This window comes from Physeter macrocephalus, chromosome 2, assembly GCF_002837175.3.
Source record: "Physeter macrocephalus isolate SW-GA chromosome 2, ASM283717v5, whole genome shotgun sequence".
Lineage (NCBI taxonomy): Eukaryota > Metazoa > Chordata > Mammalia > Artiodactyla > Physeteridae > Physeter > Physeter macrocephalus.
In genome coordinates this window covers 106825599-106848298 of record NC_041215.1, presented here as the reverse complement: position 1 = coordinate 106848298, position 22700 = coordinate 106825599, and the positions used below count along the sequence as shown (strand labels likewise).

At 35.4% G+C, this 22700-nt stretch overlaps 1 protein-coding gene across 3 annotated transcripts in view; it reads right to left on the bottom strand.

Annotated features, from left to right (window-relative positions):
- The window catches only part of NBEAL1 (neurobeachin like 1), a 181364-nt gene that overhangs the window by 8454 nt on the left and 150210 nt on the right, over nucleotides 1-22700 (bottom strand). For all 3 annotated transcript variants that reach the window (XM_055089508.1, XM_024124568.3, XM_024124569.3), the window contains 11 exons: nucleotides 19812-19921; nucleotides 16182-16299; nucleotides 15020-15117; nucleotides 12041-12157; nucleotides 9504-9593; nucleotides 7712-7821; nucleotides 7099-7271; nucleotides 5691-5785; nucleotides 1936-2052; nucleotides 1415-1576; nucleotides 604-752 (listed from right to left, as the gene is read on the bottom strand). In XM_055089508.1, coding sequence (XP_054945483.1) covers nucleotides 604-752; nucleotides 1415-1576; nucleotides 1936-2052; nucleotides 5691-5785; nucleotides 7099-7271; nucleotides 7712-7821; nucleotides 9504-9593; nucleotides 12041-12157; nucleotides 15020-15117; nucleotides 16182-16299; nucleotides 19812-19921 — 1339 coding nt within the window. The remainder of the gene's footprint in view (nucleotides 1-603; nucleotides 753-1414; nucleotides 1577-1935; nucleotides 2053-5690; nucleotides 5786-7098; nucleotides 7272-7711; nucleotides 7822-9503; nucleotides 9594-12040; nucleotides 12158-15019; nucleotides 15118-16181; nucleotides 16300-19811; nucleotides 19922-22700) is intronic.

Here is a 22700-nt window from a genome sequence, read left to right as displayed (position 1 = left end):
TCCAGGCTTGGCACTATGAAAAAATTTTTTCTGGCTATTTTAAAAAAATTGTTTTAATTGTGGTAAAATATACACAACATAAATTTTCTGCATTTTTAAAATGTACATCTAGGGCTTCCCTGGTGGCGCAGTGGTTGAGAATCTGCCTGCCAATGCAGGGGACACGGGTTTGAGCGCTGGTCTGGGAAGATCCCACATGCCGTGGAGCAACTGGGCCCGTGAGCCACAATTACTGAGCCTGCGCGTCTGGAGCCTGTGCTCCTCAACAAGAGAGGCCGCAATAGTGAGAGGCCCGCGCACCACGATGAAGAGTGGCCCCCGCTTGCCACAACTAGAGAAAGCCCTTGCACAGAAACGAAGACCCAACACAGCCATAAATAAATAAATAAATAAAATTTTAAAAAAAAGTACATCTATATTTCATTTACCAACCCAGAAATACTTCATCTTCCCCAATTTTTTTCACAGTTGCCAAAAAAGACATGTTCATAATAAATGATAAACAAAAAGATTAGAAATCTTAGATTACAGATTTTACTCTCTCTGGGCTGAAAATACTACCATCTTTTCCTAAGTGATACTTTAATAATTCTAATTTTTTACCTGTGGAGATCTCTTATGGACAGGAATCCTTGTAAGCTGCCTGTGACAATGTGCTCTCCAATTACACATATATCTGATACTTGTTCCTTCAGGACTTGAGACCGCAGATACTTGCCATTTACAGAAAACAAATGCAATGCATTCTTATCCTGCAAAGATTAGTTGAAGAAAATTTAATGATCTCAAATTAAAACTATGACTATCACAGAATGATGACTGGGTTTAAAATTTTGGAATAAACAAATGGTTATACTTAAAGAGAAAACAGGTAGACAATATTGTTAAAGTGATTTCAGTCAGATTGCTAAGTAAATATTAAACAAGTACTCCTCTTCTTTAATAGAATTAAAAATCTCACCCCTCCAAAAGAATTTAAAATCTCATCCAACAAAACCCACATTCTTAAAACAAAACTAAAAAAGTTCTCTTAATTTTTTAAAAAGCTTTATCACCAAAAGGAAATAAACATATAAAATTCACAGAAAAAAAAATCACAGTTAGTTTATTTATACCCTGTCTTGTGCAAAAAGAATTTAATTCAGTTGTAATTTCCACCTAAGCTTATGAAGTCCCACATAATCAGAAATTATTTTTGAAGTCATATAGGGCTATAGAAAGCCCTAAAACAAAATCAAACATGAGGCTAATATTGTGATAGGGAATGAACAAATTGAATGATGAAAGGAAAACATCCTTTTCAAAATATGGTGTTCTTTCCTTCTTCAGAATGCCTCCTCATATGTACACAATGTGGGAAGGAGAAGACAAGCTTATAGATAGTCTAGCCCTACTGCATGAAACTGTTATATACCTTGAGGGTGGTACTTTCTTCAATGCTGGAGTAGATGACAATATGTCCTTCCCAAGATATAGCCAAATTGGGAATGGTCAAGAGCAGAGAACTCTCACAAGGTGGTCGTAAAGTCCGCATATACTGACCTTTCTGAATGGTATGTATAATCACAGTGCCATCCTACACACAGAAAATATCAGAAAATGAGAAAAGAAAAGAAGAACAAAAAAGAAGAAAAGAAACTGAGCAAGAGAAAGAAATATGGTAAAGGAACTAAGAAAATGATTATTCTACCAAGGACACATGTACCTTAGGAAAAATTCCAATCTTGAAATTTCAAGTCTTAACTACTAAGACCAGTAAAATCCCCAAATAGAATCTAGTCTTTTTTTCTGTATTTTTCTACTCTTTCAAAGTTCAAGACAAACACAGTATAAAATTTCTATGCTTTTACCAATTCTTCTAGAAAAAAAATTAAATATAAATACTGCCCCTGAATTTGTATAAAGAAATCAGTATTTTTAAAGGTGAAATCTTACCCTTGATCCTGACACTGCCATGTCTAGCTCAGTGCTGATGCCAACACTCAATACCTCATCAGTGTGTCCGTACAGAATCTGAAACGGTTTAGATGCTAGGCCCACAGGAACACCTCCCTAATATAAAAACAGAAAAGCAAAGGTAATTTTCTTGTACGCTATTTTCTTTAAAAAGGTTTATACTGTATTTAAACTGTCTAATCACAAACTGACATTCCAACTAGTTCTTACCACTAAGTCTACTCATACAAGTGCTCATTCTTGGGTTTCTCCTTGGATTCTCAAATTATTCTCAATCTTTTCAAGCTCAAAAACTTAATCTGAAGAGTTTCAAAGTTGATTGCTTTGGATTAGTTTTAACAGGTATATTATTTGCCCTTTTCATCTACAGAATTTTTCTTCCTTTACTTGAAAGAAACTTCTTCTATTACATCTCTGAATACTTTCTCTTTTTCATTTATTGGAGTCCTTATTTCAAGGACATCAATTATCTTTATGCTGACTTGTCTTTGATTTCTATAGCTATCATTCTTTTTCTAATTGCTTTAATCCTTTTGTTTTTTCATTTCTATTCACTTTACTTTAAATCTTTCTTCCATGCTAATAATTTGATTTTCAGTCACATCAAATTTGTTCCTTGATGCTTCTGCATTGGGTTTATTTATAATTGTAATGGTATTGGTTTTAGTCTCAGCTTGATTCTTCTGCAATCTCCCTTTTCATCTTATTATGCTAGTTTATAATTTCATATTTGAGGTCCTATTTTACTGAATGATATTCTTATTATGTTCTTCTAATAGCACAATTTATTGCAGGGAATCTCTCTGCACTTGAGTTGTTTCCTTCATCTGTTTTTAGTGTGCTTTGTTTGATACAGTACTTTCTATGATATATAATGATAGAATGTTTGAGTAGTTTCCATGGTATTTGGTTTATGATTATCATAGATAAATGCCCAGACCTTCTACGAGCATTATATAATGTAAATGAATTCTCCCTGACACTCTGTTACTTGGGTCACATTTGTCTTCCTCTAAGAGTATCAGTCTGAGTGCTTAGTCCACTCTAATTTTTAAATATATTAAGTAATTCCTATATTATTTAATCAATTCAAGTTACAGAGGAAGATGGACTCTTCTCAAATTCATTTTATAAAGGTTGCGTATCTTAATACTAAACATGCAAAGACAAAATAAAAACAGATTTATTTCACTTATAAGTAAAGAAATAACTAAAGTACTAGCAAATAAAATCCTGCAGTAAAATATAACTATACCTCATGAATTATATGGGTTTATTATAGAAATTCAAGGATGGTTCAAACCTAGGACACTTCTCAACATAATACATTACATTAAGAAAAAGTAAAACTATAAATTAACAAAGGAAGAGAAACTGGGAAAAATAGCTGTAAAGAACATTATTAGGACTATTGACAAATTCAGAACCTGGACTGTGGATTAGATTATTGTATAAATGTTAAGTATTTCAGTTTTGATTAACTGCACTGTGGCTATGTATAAGAATGTCTTTGTTCTTAGAAAATACACACTGAAGTGTTTAGGGGTAAAGGAACATAGAGTTTCCAACTTTTAAAATATTCAGAAAAAGAAAAGATACTGAGAAAAAGATTGGGAGAGAATGCTAAGACAAATGGCAAAAATGTGCTACCTTTGTATCTTTTCTGTAAATTGAAATTTTATTAAAACTAAAAGCCTACCAAAAAAAAAAAAAAGGAAGGAAGATAACTACTGAAATAAAATAAATTAAAAAAAACCTAGTGAAACCTAACAGCAAACAGTATACTAAATGGCACAATAGTGAAGGTAATTTCATCAAAATCAGACATAAGACACGGAGGCTCACTATAATTTTCTTGCTTTATTATATTTGCTAATAATGTAAGAGAGTAAGAAAATGAAATAATTAGTATATTGGAAAAGATAATCACTATTATTTTCAGATCACATTAATGTATATCTACCTTCTTTTCAGAAAATCCAAGAAATACTAATAATTATGAGAGCTAGATAAGAGGATTTGGTAAACTGATTAGATAAAGGTTAACTGTATAGAAATCAATAGCTTTTTTTTTTTACTAGCAATAGTCAGTTACAAATAAAAATGATTTAAAAATCCCACTGAAACAGTCATAAAAATAGGATAATTAAAAGTAAATAGGGCTTCCCTGGTGGTGCAGTGGTTGCGCGTCCGCCTGCCGATGCAGGGGAACCGGGTTCGCACCCCGGTCTGTCGTGCCCCGGTCCGGGAAGATCCCACATGCCACGGAGCGGCTGGGCCCGTGAGCCATGGCCACTGAGTCTGCGCGTCCGGAGCCTGGGCTCCGAAACGGGAGAGGCCGTGACAGAGGGAGGCCCGCATACCACAAAAAAAAAAAAAAAAAAAGTAAATATTACGAAGTACAGGATCTAAATGGAAAAAAATTATTTAAAAAATATTATCAAAGGACATTGAAAAAAGACCTGAAACAAATATGGAAAGACATTTACTATTTTTGGATAGGAAAAACTATAAACATGTCAATCCATACCAAATAAATATATAAATTAAATATGATTTCATTAAGACTAAAATGAAGTTTTCTGAGGAGGATATAGTTAAAATATTTTTAAAGTTCATACAGAAGAATAAATATTCATATAAGAATAGCTGTGGTTAATAAAGGAAACACAGTGAGAGAGGATTTGCCTTACCAAATATTAAACTACTAAAGTAAAAACATTTTGGTGTTGACACAGAAATAGATAAATGTAAAAGAATGGGGAGTAAAGAAAGAGATCCAATTTAGTGGGTAATTGTTTATGCTGGCATAAATGACTTTCTACATAATTATATATCTAATATTAAATATTCTGTATTACAAAATATAGAAATGGATTAAAGATTGAAATTTTAAAAAATAAAACAAGAAAAGTGTTACAAGAACTATTTATTTATTTGCGTTATGCGGACCTCTCACTGTTGTGGCCTCTCCCGCAGCGGAGCACAGGCTCCGGACGCACAGGCCCAGCGGCCATTAAAAAATAAAACAAGAAAAGTGTTACAAGAACTATTTATTTATTTGCGTTATGCGGACCTCTCACTGTTGTGGCCTCTCCCGCAGCGGAGCACAGGCTCCGGACGCGCAGGCCCAGCGGCCATGGCTCACGGGCCCAGCCGCTCCGCGGCATGTGGGATCCTCCCGGACCGGGGCACGAACCCGCCTCCCCTGCATCGGCAGGCGGACTCCCAACCACTGCGCCACCAGGGAAGCCCGCAAGAACTATTTTAGATAATATTTTTATAACCTGGGAGTGAGAAAACGCCTGTTTACTTTTCTAAGCAAGGTAGAAAATCCAGAAGCCATAAAGAAAAAAGACACTTCCTTGCACCAACATTATCATGAGAGTACACAATAAGGTTGATGAAAATTCTAAATCTATAATTTCTAGTAGTTCCACCTGAAAGGAAAATAGGAATATTATCATGTTAACAAAGACAAGAAAAATAATTGTTTTCCTAGAAGAAGTTAATAAGGAGCTATCTTTGGAAGGTAATATAAGGTCAGAATCAGACAATAAACCTAGGGAAAAAGTGGTGATTAAGACAGAACAGAATGAGGAGTAAAAGGAGGCAAAGGAGCTCAAATAATCATTCAATGTAAGAGAAAAATTCACTATTCTATTAGAACATCTCAATAGTATACCCAGGGTGAATCTCTGATCTAAACCAAGAGTATTTAAATGAGTGACTACCTGTTGGGTTATCTGCCATACCATACATGTAGTATCTCTGGAACCAGAAATCAAATGTATTCCACAGTAATCTGTAGCTAAACAAGTCACAATATCTGTAAGAAAAAGGAATGTAAAAAAATGAAATGGCATAGTTTGGCTGGAACAGAATCATCAGGGCAATTTTAGGTCATGTTCAAACTATTACTAAATTAGTTGTTCTAGCAGGGAGAAACTTAGGAATGGCATTGGAAAAGCACTGGGAAAGACTGACACAAAAAAGGAGCAGCACTAAAATCATGTAGGAGAGCTTTCTTTGAGGCCACCCTTCTTTGACGGTGAAGAGTAGACATGAGGCAAGGGAATGCCTGTCAAAAATCTTGGCAGGTGATTAGGTAGCTTTTAAATGGATCCCCACTTAATTTTGATATGCTTCTCTGCTCCCTTACTCTCTCATCCCCATTCACCTTCTATTCCCCCTGGAACTGCAATCCTACAGAATATGTGTCCATAGCCAAAACAGTATATATTACACTGTAAATTCACAATATAAAATACATTTTTCCTAAACTGTAAAAACCTGAGCTAAGTGACACCTTGGGAGTCACTGGCGCAGAATTAGTAACAGACTCCATTCCCCTTCCCTAAAGGGTTTATTAGGAAAAAATCTACTCAATGTTTTATTCTTACATTGAAAAGACTGAGACACTAAGAACACCAGGTTAGGGACTTCCCTGGTGGTCCAGTGGTTAAGTATCCGCCTTCCAATGTTGGGGACATGGGTTCGATCCCTGGTCGGGGACCTAGGATACCACATGCCGCGGGGCAACTAAGCCCATGCACAGCAACTAGAGAGCCCACGCGCTCTGGAGCCCGCGCACCACAACTAGAGAGAAGCCTGTACGCCACAATGAAGAGCCCGTGCACTGCAACAAAAGATCCCATGTGCTGCAACTAAGACCCAACACAGCCCCAAATAAATAAGTAGATAGATAGATAGATAGATAGATAGATAGATAAAGGTTAAAAAAAAAGGAAGCACCTGGTTAAACTATATTCAACAATTTTACCTCTCTCATGCTTTACTACTAAAGAAGTAATAGGACAGTTGATTTCTTATTCAACTATGACAGATTTTTTTTTACCATTTTTTCATAAAATTCTTATTCTAGCAACCAATTTTTTCAAAGACTTAGCCTAGCATCTTTCATATACTATGAAGCTGTATTAATTTATATGGTGCTTAGTATAACCAAAATACATTAGATACTCTTAAAGAAAGAATATAATATTCATAACACAACTCTATCAAAAAGTTCACTTAGCTTCAAAGGTAAAATTTATGCTTTTTATAAAGAGTATGTACTACTATTATAGTTAGGAAAAAAACAGAAAAAATTTTTTACGGGGAAAAAAAGTTAATGCTTACCCATATGTCTGATATTGTGTGAAACAATTTTGCCTTTTGTAAGTGACATCACTTGAATGCTATTATCCCAGTGTCCAGCACTAAAAAGCAACTTCGCATCATGTGATACTATAAATAGCTTAGAAGTGATCTCCAGCCCTGGAGCAAAAGGTCCATTCATACTACGCTGAGTTCTGTAAACACAATTAAATATTAGACAATTCTTTAAAAGATCACTTAGACCGAAATCAACTATCTTTTTAATCTCTCCAAAAAGAAATAAAAGATAAATCTGTTCAACTGTTCATTTTGAAATGTCTATTAATAAGTGATAAATATATTCATAAACTACATTAATCTTATATTATTCATTAAACAAAAATACATGTAACAAAATAGTCTCAAGGGTTAAGTGTAAAGAAGTTGAGATTGGTGAAGGTGTGGAAAAGATTTAAATCTTGACTTTCAAAGCCAATTTAGTAAGACTGTCAATTCTGTAAACAGCCTCAAAGTAGACAAGATAAGGGTATGCCAGGATCAGGAAAGTTGGAAGTTGGAAAGTTTAATCTATTTGCTTTTCCTGGCAATAAGGTACTAGCTGTACCTGTTTTGCTTTAAATGTTCACTTACTTACTTTGGATTTGTCACAGTTTGATCCCTGATGAATGTAAAGTAATTAGAAATGTTTCTGTCATAAGGCAGCCATCCATGGGTTCCAATAACGTAATTCATGCTTACTGTTATCTGGAAAAGAAACACATGAAGACAAACATTAAATGAAAAATTAAAGAAAGTGACATAGAATAACCAAATGCTCACATGATGTTAGCATTTGTCACTTAGGGAATAGTGCGGGATTGTGTATTTAAAACATGAGACTCATTAAGAAAGTCTTAAAATAATTCAAATGGTTAAAAAGCTCATTGTTATCCTACTGCAAGAAAAGCTGCCCCAATGTATCTTTCTTTAGTATAAGATTATTTTCCTCAAAATTTCTCAAAGTTTATTAGCATCTATTAGTTGGCAGTCAGAAGAAAATAAGGATCAAGTCTTACCATAAAAATAAGATACCTATCATTTAGAACATAAATCATAAGTAGATCTTATGAAGAATTATTAAGAAGGTCTCCCTTTATTAGGGACAGTAATAGTGAATATTTGCATTAAAAAATGGAAAGCTTTATTCTCCCTTGATAAAAGTAACAGACTACCAAAAAAAAATTCAGATAACTTAAAAATATACAGGTATTAAAAGTGAAAAATCACAAGAATTCTGCCACTCAAAAGTACTTATTATTTTTGTATATCTTTCTAGATGTTTTTTCTAAGCAAAAACACAACATGGATAATTAGAAAAATAGGCTTAACTCTGGAATCTCTACTATTCACTGTGCTATGCTCAATTTTTATCATTTCTAAGTGACAGAATTAGAATAAGACAGACCTAGGTTTGGTCCATTTGCCAGGGTCCCTTGCTTGCTAGCTCTGTGACTGTGAGCAAGTTACTTCTGAGTTTTAATTCCTCATCTGTAGAAGGGAAATAATAATTGTGCCTATCTCACAGAATTGTTAGGTGGATTAAATGACAAAATTCATGTACTCACTAATATGTCCTGCATGTGGACGGACCTTTATCAATTCTGTATTATATCTCATTTTCATTATTCTCACTGCTTATGATAAATTTTAACATCTAGTAAGAATTTACATCACAATTTTCTTGTACAAAATTTCCTGGTATTTTCACATATTTATTATTCCAAATAAATTTTAGAATTACAGAACTAGGACTTCCCTGGTGGCGCAGTGGTTAAGAATCCGCCTGCCAATGAAGGGGACACGGGTTCGAGCCCTGGTCCAGGAAGATCCCACGTGCCACGGAGCAACTAAGCCCGTGCGTCACAACTACTGAGCCCACGTGCCACAACTACTGAAGCCTGCGCACCTAGAGCCCATGCTCCGCAACAAGAGAAGCCACTGCAATGAGAAGCCTGCGCACCGCAACAAAGAGTAGCCCCTGCTCACCGCAACTAGAGAAAGCCCGCACACAGCAATCAAGACCCAATGCAGCCGTAAATAAATAAATTTATTTTTTAAAAAAAGGATTACAGAACTACTTAAAAGCTCTGTAAATAAAAGATACATTTTTATACTTGGCCAAATTAATTCTATTTAAAAATTTTCTCTCTTTTTTTTTTTGGCCATGCTGTGCAGCATGTGGGATCTTCGTTCCCCCACCAGGCTACCAGGGATTGAACTCAGGCCCTCTGAAGTGGAAGTGTGGAGCCCTAACCACTGGACCTCCAGGGAATTCCCTTACCTATGCTTTTAAAAAAGACTTTAAAAAAGTTTTTATTTCCTCAATTTTTTTCATAAGTTGTAATGGGTATAGACATGGCAGTGTGAAAAAGTATAAATCAACTTACCAGTAACTCAGGACTGCCTTGTGAAATAAAAGAACGAGACTGATTTTTGGGGACAATGGCCTTTATTAGTGGAATACCATCACTAATTCCCTATAAAATAAAGGACAGAGGTTTAGTGGCTGGTTCTACTATCTTTATTAGGTACAAATTATTGAAAATTTCTATTTCTTTAAAGATAAACCCTGAGATACAGCCTTTTACTCTATCAAAACATATCATCACTTAATTTTAAATATAGGAAAGGAATTATATACCATGTTTGAATGGCAGACTTGAAAGTTCTGAAACCCATCATCTCTTGTATTCCACTATGCTGCTGTTAAACAGCGATGTAAATTTCAAGGAGTGTCAACCATTTAAAACAGCCAGTGATTTAAAAACCTTTCCTTTTCCCATGCCGTACGGACATGAATATAAAGTAGAAAATACAGACCATATAAGAAAACATTTCTCAAATAAGTGAAATGGGAAAACTAGTTATATTTTATGGAATTTTCCTTTTGGGTTTAACTTTCAAAAAATAGATCTATTCCATTACCTGAGGCCCTTCCTGAAAGCTACAACAAAGGACCAGAAAATAAAGACAGTCCTCAGAAAACATCCACCATTATCTTATTACAGTGTGAAAGAGAAAAATGATTTGAAATAAGTTTTTTGATGTGACAATAGTTCATAAATTACACCTAACATTTATTAGATAAATTATAACCTAACATTAGTGGGTACATACGATGTGCCAGGTGCTTTTCTAAGAGCTTCATATGAACTAAATAATGATGTATAACCACATGAAGTTAATGCATATCTTTTCTCTTCATACAGTGAATTAATCAAGAGAAGACAACTGACATTTAAACAAGCATAAATGGAAATGGTATCTGAAGAAATCCATTTAATAAGCCCCTTGCTTTCACTGCTACATCAATTTTCTTCACCATTTTAATACCTAGGAAGAGAACTAAAAGAGGCCTTCTCTTTTCATATGAATGAGTGGGAAACACCTTCTTGTATGATGATGAAAAGGGATTAACAATTATTGGTACCCAAGGATATCTATTGTGTTTATCCTGCTCCAGACACTGGCCCTGAGGAAAGCTACCCTGTGACTTGGGGTGGGTGCAGAGAGAGGCAAATGCCACTGCATCTGCAGACAGAACTCAGAATGTATTGTACTATAAAAAACAATGCCACAAATGATTAGACATGATGAAAATACTTTTATCAGCATTACATAATAAATATCTTATTACATGTCCATCGGTTTAGGGATCAAATAGGGTTTTGTGGGTTGTCCTATGTGTAGCAAAAAGTTAACATTGCAGGACTGAGACTGCTCTCCTTAGAAAGGCTGCTTGCAAGGTTGGCCATCGGCTGGCATCAGGGAACCTGGCAGGCAAAGACATCCTTACCCTGATATAAAACTTGTCTTCAATAATACACGTGGCTCACTATGCCTAGACTATTTGTGCAAACATCGTCTGAATACAGGCTTTTCTTTTGGGAGTCTAGAATTTTGGAATGTGCTAGGCAGAGCTGAGTCTCTAATGAGCTTCCCTGGGAGACAAAATCATGTCACATTTCATTACTGGAAGAATTAAGCACCTTCAAATGATATGTAGGTACAAAGTCTAAAATATTTACGATCTGGCCCTTTAAGAAAACATTTACCACCCTTTGCTGTATGGCATGAGAGGTATTCCTTGTTCTATGCACATCTCCAATCTATTCTTAGTAACTTTTTATCATTTTGTATTCTTCCAAAAGAGTTAATATTATCTGTCCTAACCAAATTTATAGGTATTAATGCATTTCATATTCACATTCTGAACTATTCAAAGAACAGCTGACCCTTGAACAACTCGGGGGTTTGGGACACCAACCCTCCATGCATTATTATATAATTTATAGTCAGCCCTTTGTATCTGTGCTTCCTCCTTATCTGCAGTTCTGCACCCACAAATTCAACCAATCCCAGATTATGTAGTACTGTAGTATTTACTATTGAAAAAAAATCCATGTATAAGTGGACCCACACTGTTCAAACCTGTGTTGTTCAAGAATCAACTGTAATTCAATATGTATATTTAAACATGTGAATTTGAAGGTACTCTTTCAAGAACAGTATTAACTATCTATCTTGCTCCACTTGACTATTCCTTCTGACATCATCAATTAACAATCTGACTCTTGGGCCATAATTTATGTATGAGTAGACATTGTAATTAAAAGTTATTTTAGACTTCCTCTACATATCATCTCAACTGACACAAAAAGCAATTTAAATCAAATTATTCTTCCTCTTTATGTTTCCTTTGGGAGAACATGAAGTTGGAAGAAAGAAAGTCAAAACATTACAGCAGCAAACAAAAGCTTTCAACAAGGTTGTTTTAAAAAATCTAAGAACATATTACTGAAGTATTATTTACTATTTTGGATTAAGTATTAAAATCCACCCTCTCCATTAAAGAACAAAAGGAACAATGAAGTGTACAGAAATCACAGAGAAAATCCTTTGATATTATCAAGTTGGATATTACCTCTATAAAAAATGACTTGAGTTCAGGGAGGTGCTGAAATAAGTTAAAAGTTGAAGTGTCTGTTTTGGTTTGCTTCTGCACTGCTTCCTCTGCTGATAATCTAGAAGGGTGTGGTTCCTTCCAAAAAAAAATTAAGAAAAAAATAATTCCATAATTACATTAAAACATCTCTCACTATATTCCTTCATACATACCAGACTCTAGCTATGATGGATTATATACCATGCACTATTGACAACTCCTGGCTTTTGCTCAATTTCCTTGGCACAGTTCAGGCCCTCTTCATTCCTACAGAAACCCTACTTCTACTTTAAAGTAGAAGTTTTTTTCCGTACTGATCTCTCTCTTGAATTTTTAAGTCAGAATTAACTATTCTATTATTTTTCTCAGCACACTACATTATTAGTATTTTATTTAGTACTTATTTCTTTCTATGTTGGATTACATATAGTTGGTTATGGTCTTTCCCAACTAGACAATAGGTACCTTAAATTCAGAAAATAAGTCATATTCATTTTTGGATTTTCAACACATAGAAAAGTATAAATATGGTACATGCTTATGTATATGTTTGGTAAAATTAAATACATTTATTCAAAAGTCAAAATTTATAATACAGGTGAATCTTTAATTCCTGAAATAAGATTTGAATGTCAATATTCTCAGAATCAAATTATAGATATTACTGCATTGCTTTTCAAATAAGTTATTATTATTCCTTACCTTTAATGTCAGAAACAAAAGATATTATCACCTTTTTAAATGAGAAGAAAATTACGAGTCAAATTAATATTCCAATGCCACAGTTAAAATGCAGAATAGAAATCGAGCTAAAGAGGATTCTATCTCCATTGCAAAATATTAGATTATGGGAAAGAGATTTGACAGCTCTAATTCAATATTTACCTCTGAATTATCCATGTGAGTATTATTCACTTTATTTGAAATCAAAAGCTGATTTTTATGTCATTTTTTATCTTAAAAACTAATTAGCACTGCCCTTGTAAAAAAAAAAAAGTAAAGCTGCTGCAAAAATATTATAGAATCTATTTCAAAGTCCAATGAAGTGTTCTGTTTTATTCTGTTACTTTTGCCTTCTGACTATCAGCAGGTAAGGAATAAAGATTGATTTCAAATATGAATATTCTGCAAAAATCAATGTTGGAGGATTCAAACAAACTACTGCTAAGGAACAGTAACAATTATAAATCTTGGTCTGATAAATGAATTAACAGAAGTTCATCTATAAGCCAGAGTTTAGATATACTGTTGCTGTTATAGCTGTGGAGATTTCAATTCAACAAATACTTACTGTCCACAAACTATATGCAAGAAAGATACAAAAATGATTTTAAAAAAGTTGCCGCCTTTAACATATTATAATATAATGAGGCAAATGGATAAATATACAACTAACTAAGGTGGAAAGTGTCATAATTAGGATATAAATAACAGCCCATAGGAATGGAAAAATGATGTACAAGTTCAACAAGGGGGCTTACAGCTATTAATTCAGAGGACATATGGCATGGAAGAAAGGATTTGGAGTTAGATGATCATGCATCCGAATTCTGTCCCAGTCACATTCTAGTTGTGTAAAGCTGGAAAAAAGTATTTGATTTTTCTAAGGTGTTGTAGGCTAGGTATTAATTTCTATTAAATACGGCTTCATCATGTAAAAAGTAAGGATAATTGAATATTTACTGTAAAGGTTAGGTAAATCACTTAGCACAGTGCTTGCACAGGAAAGTATCAACTTAATAAATGGTATATTATTATGTAGTCCTCATTTCCAAATTCATATACTAACAAAGATCAAGATGTCTTTGCAAACTAATATTGGATTAACTTCTATGAATCCAAAGCTGTATGCAATCAGGAAGACAATAATTTAACTTCAGATACTAGGATGGGAAAAGAAATACAGTAATATTTATACTTTGATTTTATATATTCTGCAATTTGATTTTTAGGACTGGGTTTGGGCTCTGGATGGTAAGAGCCCTTTGGGGGCAGATGTCAACTACTAAAAGTCTTATACATGCAATGAGTCCCAGTATTAGAACAGCTTTAATGGTATAACCTAACTGGTACTCAGTTAGAGCTACTTCTCCATTTAATAAAGGAGGGAGTAATAGCTCACCTGACAGGGGCCTTCAACCTCACCTTTTCCTTTCCCAGAAACAACAAAATAAATGTGATTGGCTTTCTGAGTAAATATAAATCCTTTGTGACTTAAGACAAATTGACTGAATATGTGGATTTTGACTACAATAATTTGACATTCAAAATAGGAACAATCATGGGCTTCCCTGGTGGCGCAGTTGTTGAGAATCTGTCTGCTAATGCAGGGGACACGGGTTCGAGCCCTGGCCTGGGAAGATCCCACATGCCATGGAGCAACTAGGCCCGTGAGCCACAACTACTGAGCCTGTGCCCCGCAACAAGAAGAGGCCGCGACAGTGAAAGGCCCATGCACCGCGATGAAGAGTGGCCCCTGCTTGCCGCAACTAGAGAAAGCCCTCGCACAGAAACGAAGACCCAACACAGCCAAAAATTAATTAATTAATTAATTAATTATTTAAAAAATAGGAGCAATCATTTAAATCTATTTATTTTTAAAATGACAGTGTAATTTTTTCCAAATTCTAGATAATTCTGAAATAAGGTTTTAAATCATTAAAAACCTTGAAAGGGGCTTCCCTGGTGGCGCAGTGGTTGCGCGTCCGCCTGCCGATGCAGGGGATCCGGGTTCGCGCCCCGGTCTGGGAGGATCCCACATGCCGCGGAGCAGCTGGGCCCGTGAGCCATAGCCGCTGAGCCTGTGCGTCCGGAGCCTGTGCTCCGCAACGGGAGAGGCCACAACAGAGGGAGGCCCGCATACCACAAAAAAAAAAAAAAAACCTTGAAAATACTGGTAGTACTATTCCTTAGCAATTAAATTCTGGACTTCAGTAATCAATAACTTTTATGCTTTACCTTTAACAGTTGACAAGGTGTTTGCCCAAAATTGTTAATCATCCCTTCTAAGGCTTTTCTTTCCTTCTCATCTGTTAAGGCATCCAGATCCACAGCTCCTAAAACCAAGAGAAGTAGTCAATTCACTATAGAGCAAAAACAAATCAGCAAGCCACACAACTGTTTAACATATCAGAGACTGATTAGTATATTTTCAACAAAACATTATTCCATTCATTAATTTATAAAACTACTGTAAAGAGATAATTTTTTAAAAATCAGTAAAGCTTCAGATATTAAATATGTACAAAAATAAATTCCACCCACTGTTTAGAATTAAAATATTTTAAACAAAAGTTAACTGGTAGTCTATAAAAGTTTCTCTTATAAAAATGCACACTATCATAGTACACCTGATTGCTTTCTTCACAATAGTTAAGCTGAAACAAGTGTAATAACCACACAAAAATACTCCTATAAATTAGTTTATCTAACAAAAGTTGGGAAAGGTGATATTCTGGCTAACTGATTACACCAGCCATACTTAATCCCTATTGTTACATAGCTAGTAATTGACCAAACTAGGTAAAGTCTGATTTCGAAGTCTATGCTCCTAACCACCATACTATACTACCTTCTTATAAAACTGTTATCAAATGAATACAGCAAGGTAAAAATCATGCTTGTCTATTTACTAAAAGTCATGTGGGTTCTGCTCAAATTCATAAAACTTCACACTATTTATAATCTTTAGAACTATTAGCTCTATGGAAGGATTAGGAAAGAACTCCTTCTTAAGCCTTTCAAAGCCTTCAGAAAATGTTCTTGATCCAGAGCTAAACATTAGAATAATGTCATCTTATTATCATTGGAAGAATTTGTTATTTTAATTCTAAAAAGTCTTATTTAATGTCTGCTAACAATTTAATACAGAATATTCAGACCCAACTGAATAGGACACATATGGCCAGGGATCAAAATCTTTTATGCCACCAATAATTGACATTTTAACTACTATTTTTTTAAAAAGCAGCAGCCTTTCAAATAGAAAAGATCACTAAAACTATTTTTTTAATGTAGTCTTTCTTGTGTTAAATAGTTATGCCAAAAATACCATGTATAAACACATATTAAATAATATTTTTTATTAACATAATGTAAGAGAAAAAGTATAGGCTTATACCTTCATAACTACAGTAATAGAAAACATTGAGTGCCTCCACTGCAGCTGGCCCCCTCTGTTTATAGCCAAAAATCAGATCTATCCATTCATGAAGATGAGCAGAAACATATTCAGACTCCTAGAAAAAAAACAAATTTAGCAATTAATATAGAGATAACTTCCAACTACAACATAATGACAGGTCCTTTAAAAAAATAAGAGCATTTTAAGCATTTCCACACACAAATCTTATCACTGTTAATAAAATTATCTCAAAATCATGTTAAACATTGATCCAACTTGACTATATTCTATCTAGTAAAATGTAGACATATTTATTAATATTTACTACATATACATCTCCTAACTAATGGGTGAAGAAAATAACAAATATTCTTATAGCCCAAATATGAACAACAAAAAAATTAATGATAGCTGTGGAATACATCTTTGTTGTGAAAATTCCACTGAAATAGTCCAGAAATTCAATTCAAGGAAACCGCACTGGGGTGGATTGAAGATAGCTGAAAAATCACTCCCTCCACACAACCCCACACCGCCAACTAAGAGGTGAACTTGGTGGCAGGCAGAGGCTTAAAGAACCCGAAGCCTGTTAGTGAGGAGTTGAAAGACTGTAAGAAAATTGTTATTGGAGACAGGAGAAAAAGGAACTCGTTTTCGTTACATGAAAGATAGAAAGGGTACCTAATGAACTCTTGGATCTGGGGACAGAGATTTCCAGGCAGAATGTTTTTAAATGCTAATTGGCTTCTTTTAGCTGCCTGTGATTATGTGTGGGAGGAGCAAGGATGAGTTTTAAAAATGAACTGTTTGAGTTTTAAGCATAATTTTTAAAATATATAAAGGAGCTGAGTCTTGCTGGGTATGAAAATTATTTCTCATTTCCAGGATCACTAGAAAGCAAAGACTCTCAAAGTGAGAAATGGCCTAAGTTAATGCTTAAATCAGAATGTTTCCAGTAAAATATGGCCTTGGACAAAAGTTTAGATCAGGAGTGTGGCTAAAAACAATCTGCTGAGATCTCAAAGATTTTAGGTTGTGTGTCACAGACCCACTCAACTAGACAATAGAGCATCTTAACCTTAAGAACATTTTCCCATTGTAGCCTCCCACTCAGCCCAAAGGAGATAATGAACTATCTCATAAAGTAATGTGGAATGGTTTTTGCCCAACAGAGTTGATGCATAAGAAACCCATAACGTTTTAAAAGAAACTGCATTAACTCAAGCTGAAAAAGTTAAAAACTGTTCAAAAAATAAGAGACTTTGGCTTCCAGCTTATCACGGTTAGCAAAGAGGCTTGCAAAGATACTCTTGTAAACAATGTTTTTTGTTTTAGTTTTTATGGAAAAGAATGACTCAGAGTGAAAAGCCAAGAGCCCAAGGGTAGAACAAAAAGATCCATGGAAAACCAATATCACGGAATAGCACCGGGCCCTAGTAAAGTAACTGAGAGCATGTCCCTGCTGGAATTCTGAATTGTTATAAACAAGAGGCTAGGTGCCTCTGTTTTCTCGCTTCCTTTTGAATGTTAGTGTCTATTATAGTTTTCCTGTCCTTTTACACCGCTGTTACATGGGGGGGCAGATAACTTGTCTCCTTACTTCAGTCTTTAGATCCAAGAGGAGACACTGGAGTAGTTTCATCCACACATGGATTTGATTTAGATGACTAATAAGATTCTCGACTTCAGGCCTCATGCCTTTATGCAAGGATCAGCAAACTACTGTTTGTGGGCCAAACCTTACTAGCAGCCAGATTTGTAGATTAGCAGAACACAGCCATACCCCCATTTTCTTTTGCACTACAATGGCAGAATTTCAACACAGACTAAGTTTATAGCCAATGAAAATATTTACTAGCTGGTCCTTTATGGAAAAAGTCTGCAGAACCCTGCCTTAATGAGCTGAGACTTTGGGAAGGTCTTGAGAGGAAGTATGTACATTTTGCATATAGAAGGAATGTAAATACTTTGTGGCCAGAGGGCAGCCTGTGTATGGTGGATTAATGATAGCTGCAAATTCTTTCTCACTCCAACCATTAAGATATGGAGTTTACCTTCTTTCCTCTGGAATCTGCACTGATCCTGTTACTATTTAACCTTGACAAGAAGGCAGAAGTGATACTGTGACAGTTCACAGCCTTAGGCCTCAAGAAAGTGTAGGAGCTTCCACTTCTACATTCTTTGGGGGCCTTGAGCTGCTAGGTAAGAAGTCTGGCTAATCAGTTAGAGAGACCACATGAAGAGGAGATATCCTGAGACTACAGGGAGAGGGAGAAAAGTCAGCATCCCAGTGTCTCAATACAGCCTCCAGATGACTCCAACCTCAGCTGCCATATGACTGCAAGGGGATGAGAACCTTAAGCAAGACCAGAAGAATTGCCCAGTTGAGGCAAGTCAACTCACATAAGCGTGAGAAGTAATAAAATGGCTATAGTTTTAAGCCACTAAATTTTCGGATAGTTTGTTACATGGCAATACGTAACTGAAACACAAACTTCTAACCTCTTATTAATGAGGAGTATGTCTTCCTAAAATCCTGGACCCCTACTTACTGTCATAGATAACACAGAAGGAAACATCTGAGAAGTTCCTGCCTAGTTAAAAAGTAACAGATTATTTTTCAGAGTTGTTTTATTTTTTCCCAATTCCTTATTCATGCATGGGGTTATTGCTTACAAATGTTATAATGTAATCCTGAATTTTGTAAACTTGACTAACTATGTACTAATGACAAGGAATGTTTCCAAGTACTGGCCTATTTAGTTTCAGAATCTGTAACATTTCAGTTTAGATAGAAAGCTAAGTGGGCTCTTGTGGGGGGAAAAAGCATTATCTGCAAGATAATAACACAATAGCAACATAAAACTAACTCTCACTAGTCCTTCAATTCCAAAATTGAAATTTAGCTAAAAAAACTAGTAATTTTTTTTTTTTTTTTTTTTTTTTTTTTTTGCGGTACGGGGGCCTCTCGTTGTTGTGGTCTCTCCCGCCGCGGAGCACAGGCTCCAGACGCGCAGGCCCAGCGGCCACGGCCCACGAGCCCAGCCGCTCCACGTCACGCTCTGCACGCGCAGGCCCAGCGGCCACGGCCCACGGGCCCAGCCGCTCCACGTCACGCGGGATCCTCCCGGACCAGGGCACGAACCCACGTCCCCCGCATCGGCAGGCGGACTCTCAATCACTGCACCACCAGGGAAGCCCAGTAATATTTTTAAGTGGCATTTAGGATTTATTTAGTTGTCTTATTAAAAACTTACTGGAGTCCTTCAGAGGAAAAAAAATGTACTTATTCTTGTTAGATTTGAAACAAATGTGGGAACTGTGAAAATCAAACTATACCAGCTTGGTGACCAAAATAGTTTCACATACAATAGGTAGATATCTCACAGAAGTGAAAAAAAATTTTTTTTGCATACATCCATGGGACTGTACTACTATAGTCTCACTATATCAGAAGATCCATAACCTCAAAATAAATTACTATATTATACTTTCTAAAACAGCACATATAATAGATTACAAATTAATCCAGGAAAATAATAGATATACTTTATTCCATCATCCTCTGGAAAACACATATATCTTTATCTTATTGATTTGCCTAATAACTAAATACAAAAATCTTACCAGAGCTTTCCTATGTTTATAGATGAAATCTTCAGCTGACTTAGCCCATTTGGGGAGAATGACATCATTTACTAGTTCTCTGGAAACTTGTAGACGACCCAAGTTAAATTCTAAGACATGTAAAAGATAAACATATCAAATCATTTTAGATTTAAATAAATCAAGTAAAACAAATAAAAGGGCACATTCCTTAGCAAAACTGAAGGCTCTTCTTCTTTTATTAAGAGTAAAAGGTGAGAACCAAGTTCCTTTCTCTTTTTAAAAAATTTTTATTTTATATTGGAGTATAGTTGATCAACAATGCCATGTTAGCTTCACATGCACAGCAAAGCAACTCAGCCATACATATACATGTATCTATTCTTCTTCAAATTCAAATTCCCATTAAGGTTATTAGAGTATTGAGCAGAGTTCCCTGTGCTATACAGCAGGTCCTTGTTGGCTATCTATTTTAAATATAGCCCTGTGTACATGTCAAACCCAAACTCCCAATCTATCCCTCTCCCCCATCAAGTTCCCTTCTTGATATAAATTTATGGAAGAGGTAAAAATAATTCTTATTTATTGGAATGTATTTTATCAGTTGATTAAAAGGTAAATGAAAATAAGATAGTTAAAAATTAGTTATTAGAATATAAATCAGATAACAGCTTATTTTTTGCTGAAAAAAGTGGAGGAAATTATAGTTATGACCAAAACCCTTAACCTGAACAAAAATGCAAGAGTAAGCATTCTTCTTACATTAAAAATAATTAACATAGTCCTTCTAATGGTTAATTTACAAAAGAGAGCTCCTTAGAGCTTTTTGGTGTAACTTACAACTTAAAATGACTTGTCTTACGGAAGAACAATATATTTATATACCACTATTTTAAGTAGATACTGACATAATAAAGATTTGCTCATTCTAGTTAGAACACAGTACTTTTGACAAAATTGTCCCAAAGATGAGATTTTCTTATTCATACAGTGTGGAAAGGGAAAAGTGTTAACACAAAAGACATTCATTAAAGATGCTGCCTAAAACTATCAGTGTGTCCTTAAAGCTGAAGAGAGGTTTAAGTGTCACAGAATGATAGGATGCACAGGGTGTGTGGCCTTAACCCAACTATTGTATAGCAGATATTGTTGGCCACCTGATAGCCATTCCTCCTTATCTGGTAGAAGAACCTTGCTTTTATTCAAGTGTCCATCCTGCCCTACATTTCATGCGTGTTGCAGAAGACTGACATAGGAGTTGGTATATGACCCAGCTCTGGACAGTGAAGGGAGATGATAAGAAAGGGTTTCTCAAACTTAAGAAAGGACACATATCTTGGGTCACAAATCTAGCCTTGGTAAATTTAAGAAAACTGAAATCATATCAAGTATCTTTTCCGACCACAACGCTATGAGACTAGATATCAATTACAGGAAAAGATCTGTAAAAAATACAAACACATGGAGGCTAAACAATACACTACTTAATAACGAAGTGATCACTGAAGAAATCAAAGAGGAAATCAAAAAATACCTAGAAAAAAATGGCAATGGAGACACGACGACCCAAAACCTATGGGATGCAGCAAAAGCAGTTCTAAGAGGGAAGTTTATAGCAATACAATCCTACCTTAAGAAACAGGAAACATCTCGTATAAACAACCTAACTTTGCACCTAAAGCAACTAGAGAAAGAAGAACAAAAAAACCCCAGGGTTAGCAGAAGGAAAGAAATCATAAAGATCAGATCAGAAATAAATGAAAAAGAAATGAAGGGAACAATAGCAAAGATCAATAAAAGTAAAAGCTGGTTCTTTGAGAAGATAAACAAAATTGATAAACCATTAGCCAGACTCATCAAGAAAAAAAGGGAAAAGACTCAAATCAATACAATTAGAAATGAAAAAGGAGGGCTTCCCTGGTGGCACAGTGGTTGAGAATCTGCCTACCAGTGCAGGGGACATGGGTTCGAGACCTGGTCTGGGGGGGATCCCACATGCCATGGAGCTACTGGGCCCATGAGCCACAACTACTGAGCCTGTGCGTCTGGAGCCTGTTCTCCGCCAACAAGAAAGGCCATGGCAGTGAGAGGCCCGCACACCACGATGAAGAGTGGCCCCCGCTCGCCGCAACTAGAGAGAGCCCTCACACGGAAACAAAGACCCAACACGGCCAAAAATAAATAAATAAATAAATAAATTTTTTTAAAAAAACCTCACTCACTTAAAAAAAAAAAGAAATGAAAAAGGAGAAGTAACAACCGACACTGCAGAAACACAAAGGATCATGAGAGATTACTACAAGCAACTCTCTGCCAATAAAATGGACAACCTGGAAGAAATGGACAAATTCTTAGAAATGCACAACCTGCCGAGCCTGAACCAGGAAGAAATAGAAAATATGAACAGACCAATCACAAGCACTGAAATTGAAACTGTGATTAAAAATCTTCCAAAAAACAAAAGCCCAGGACCAGATGCCTTCACAGGCCAATTCTATCAAACATTTAGAGAAGAGCTAACACCTATCTTCTCAAACTCTTCCAAAATACAGCAGAGGGAGGAACACTCCCAAACTCATTCTACGAGGCCACCATCACCCTGATACCAAAACCAGACAAAGACGTCACAAAGAAAGAAAACTACAGGCCAATATCACTGATGAACATAGATGCAAAAATCCTCAACAAAATACTAGCAAACAGAATCCAACAGCACATTAAAAGGATCATACACCATGATCAAGTGGGGTTTATCCCAGGAATGCAAGGATTCTTCAATATACACAAATCAATCAACATGATACACCATATCAACAAACTGAAGGAGAAAAACCATATGATCATCTCAATAGATGCAGAGAAAGCTTTTGACAAAATTCAACACCCATTTATGATAAAAACCCTGCAAAA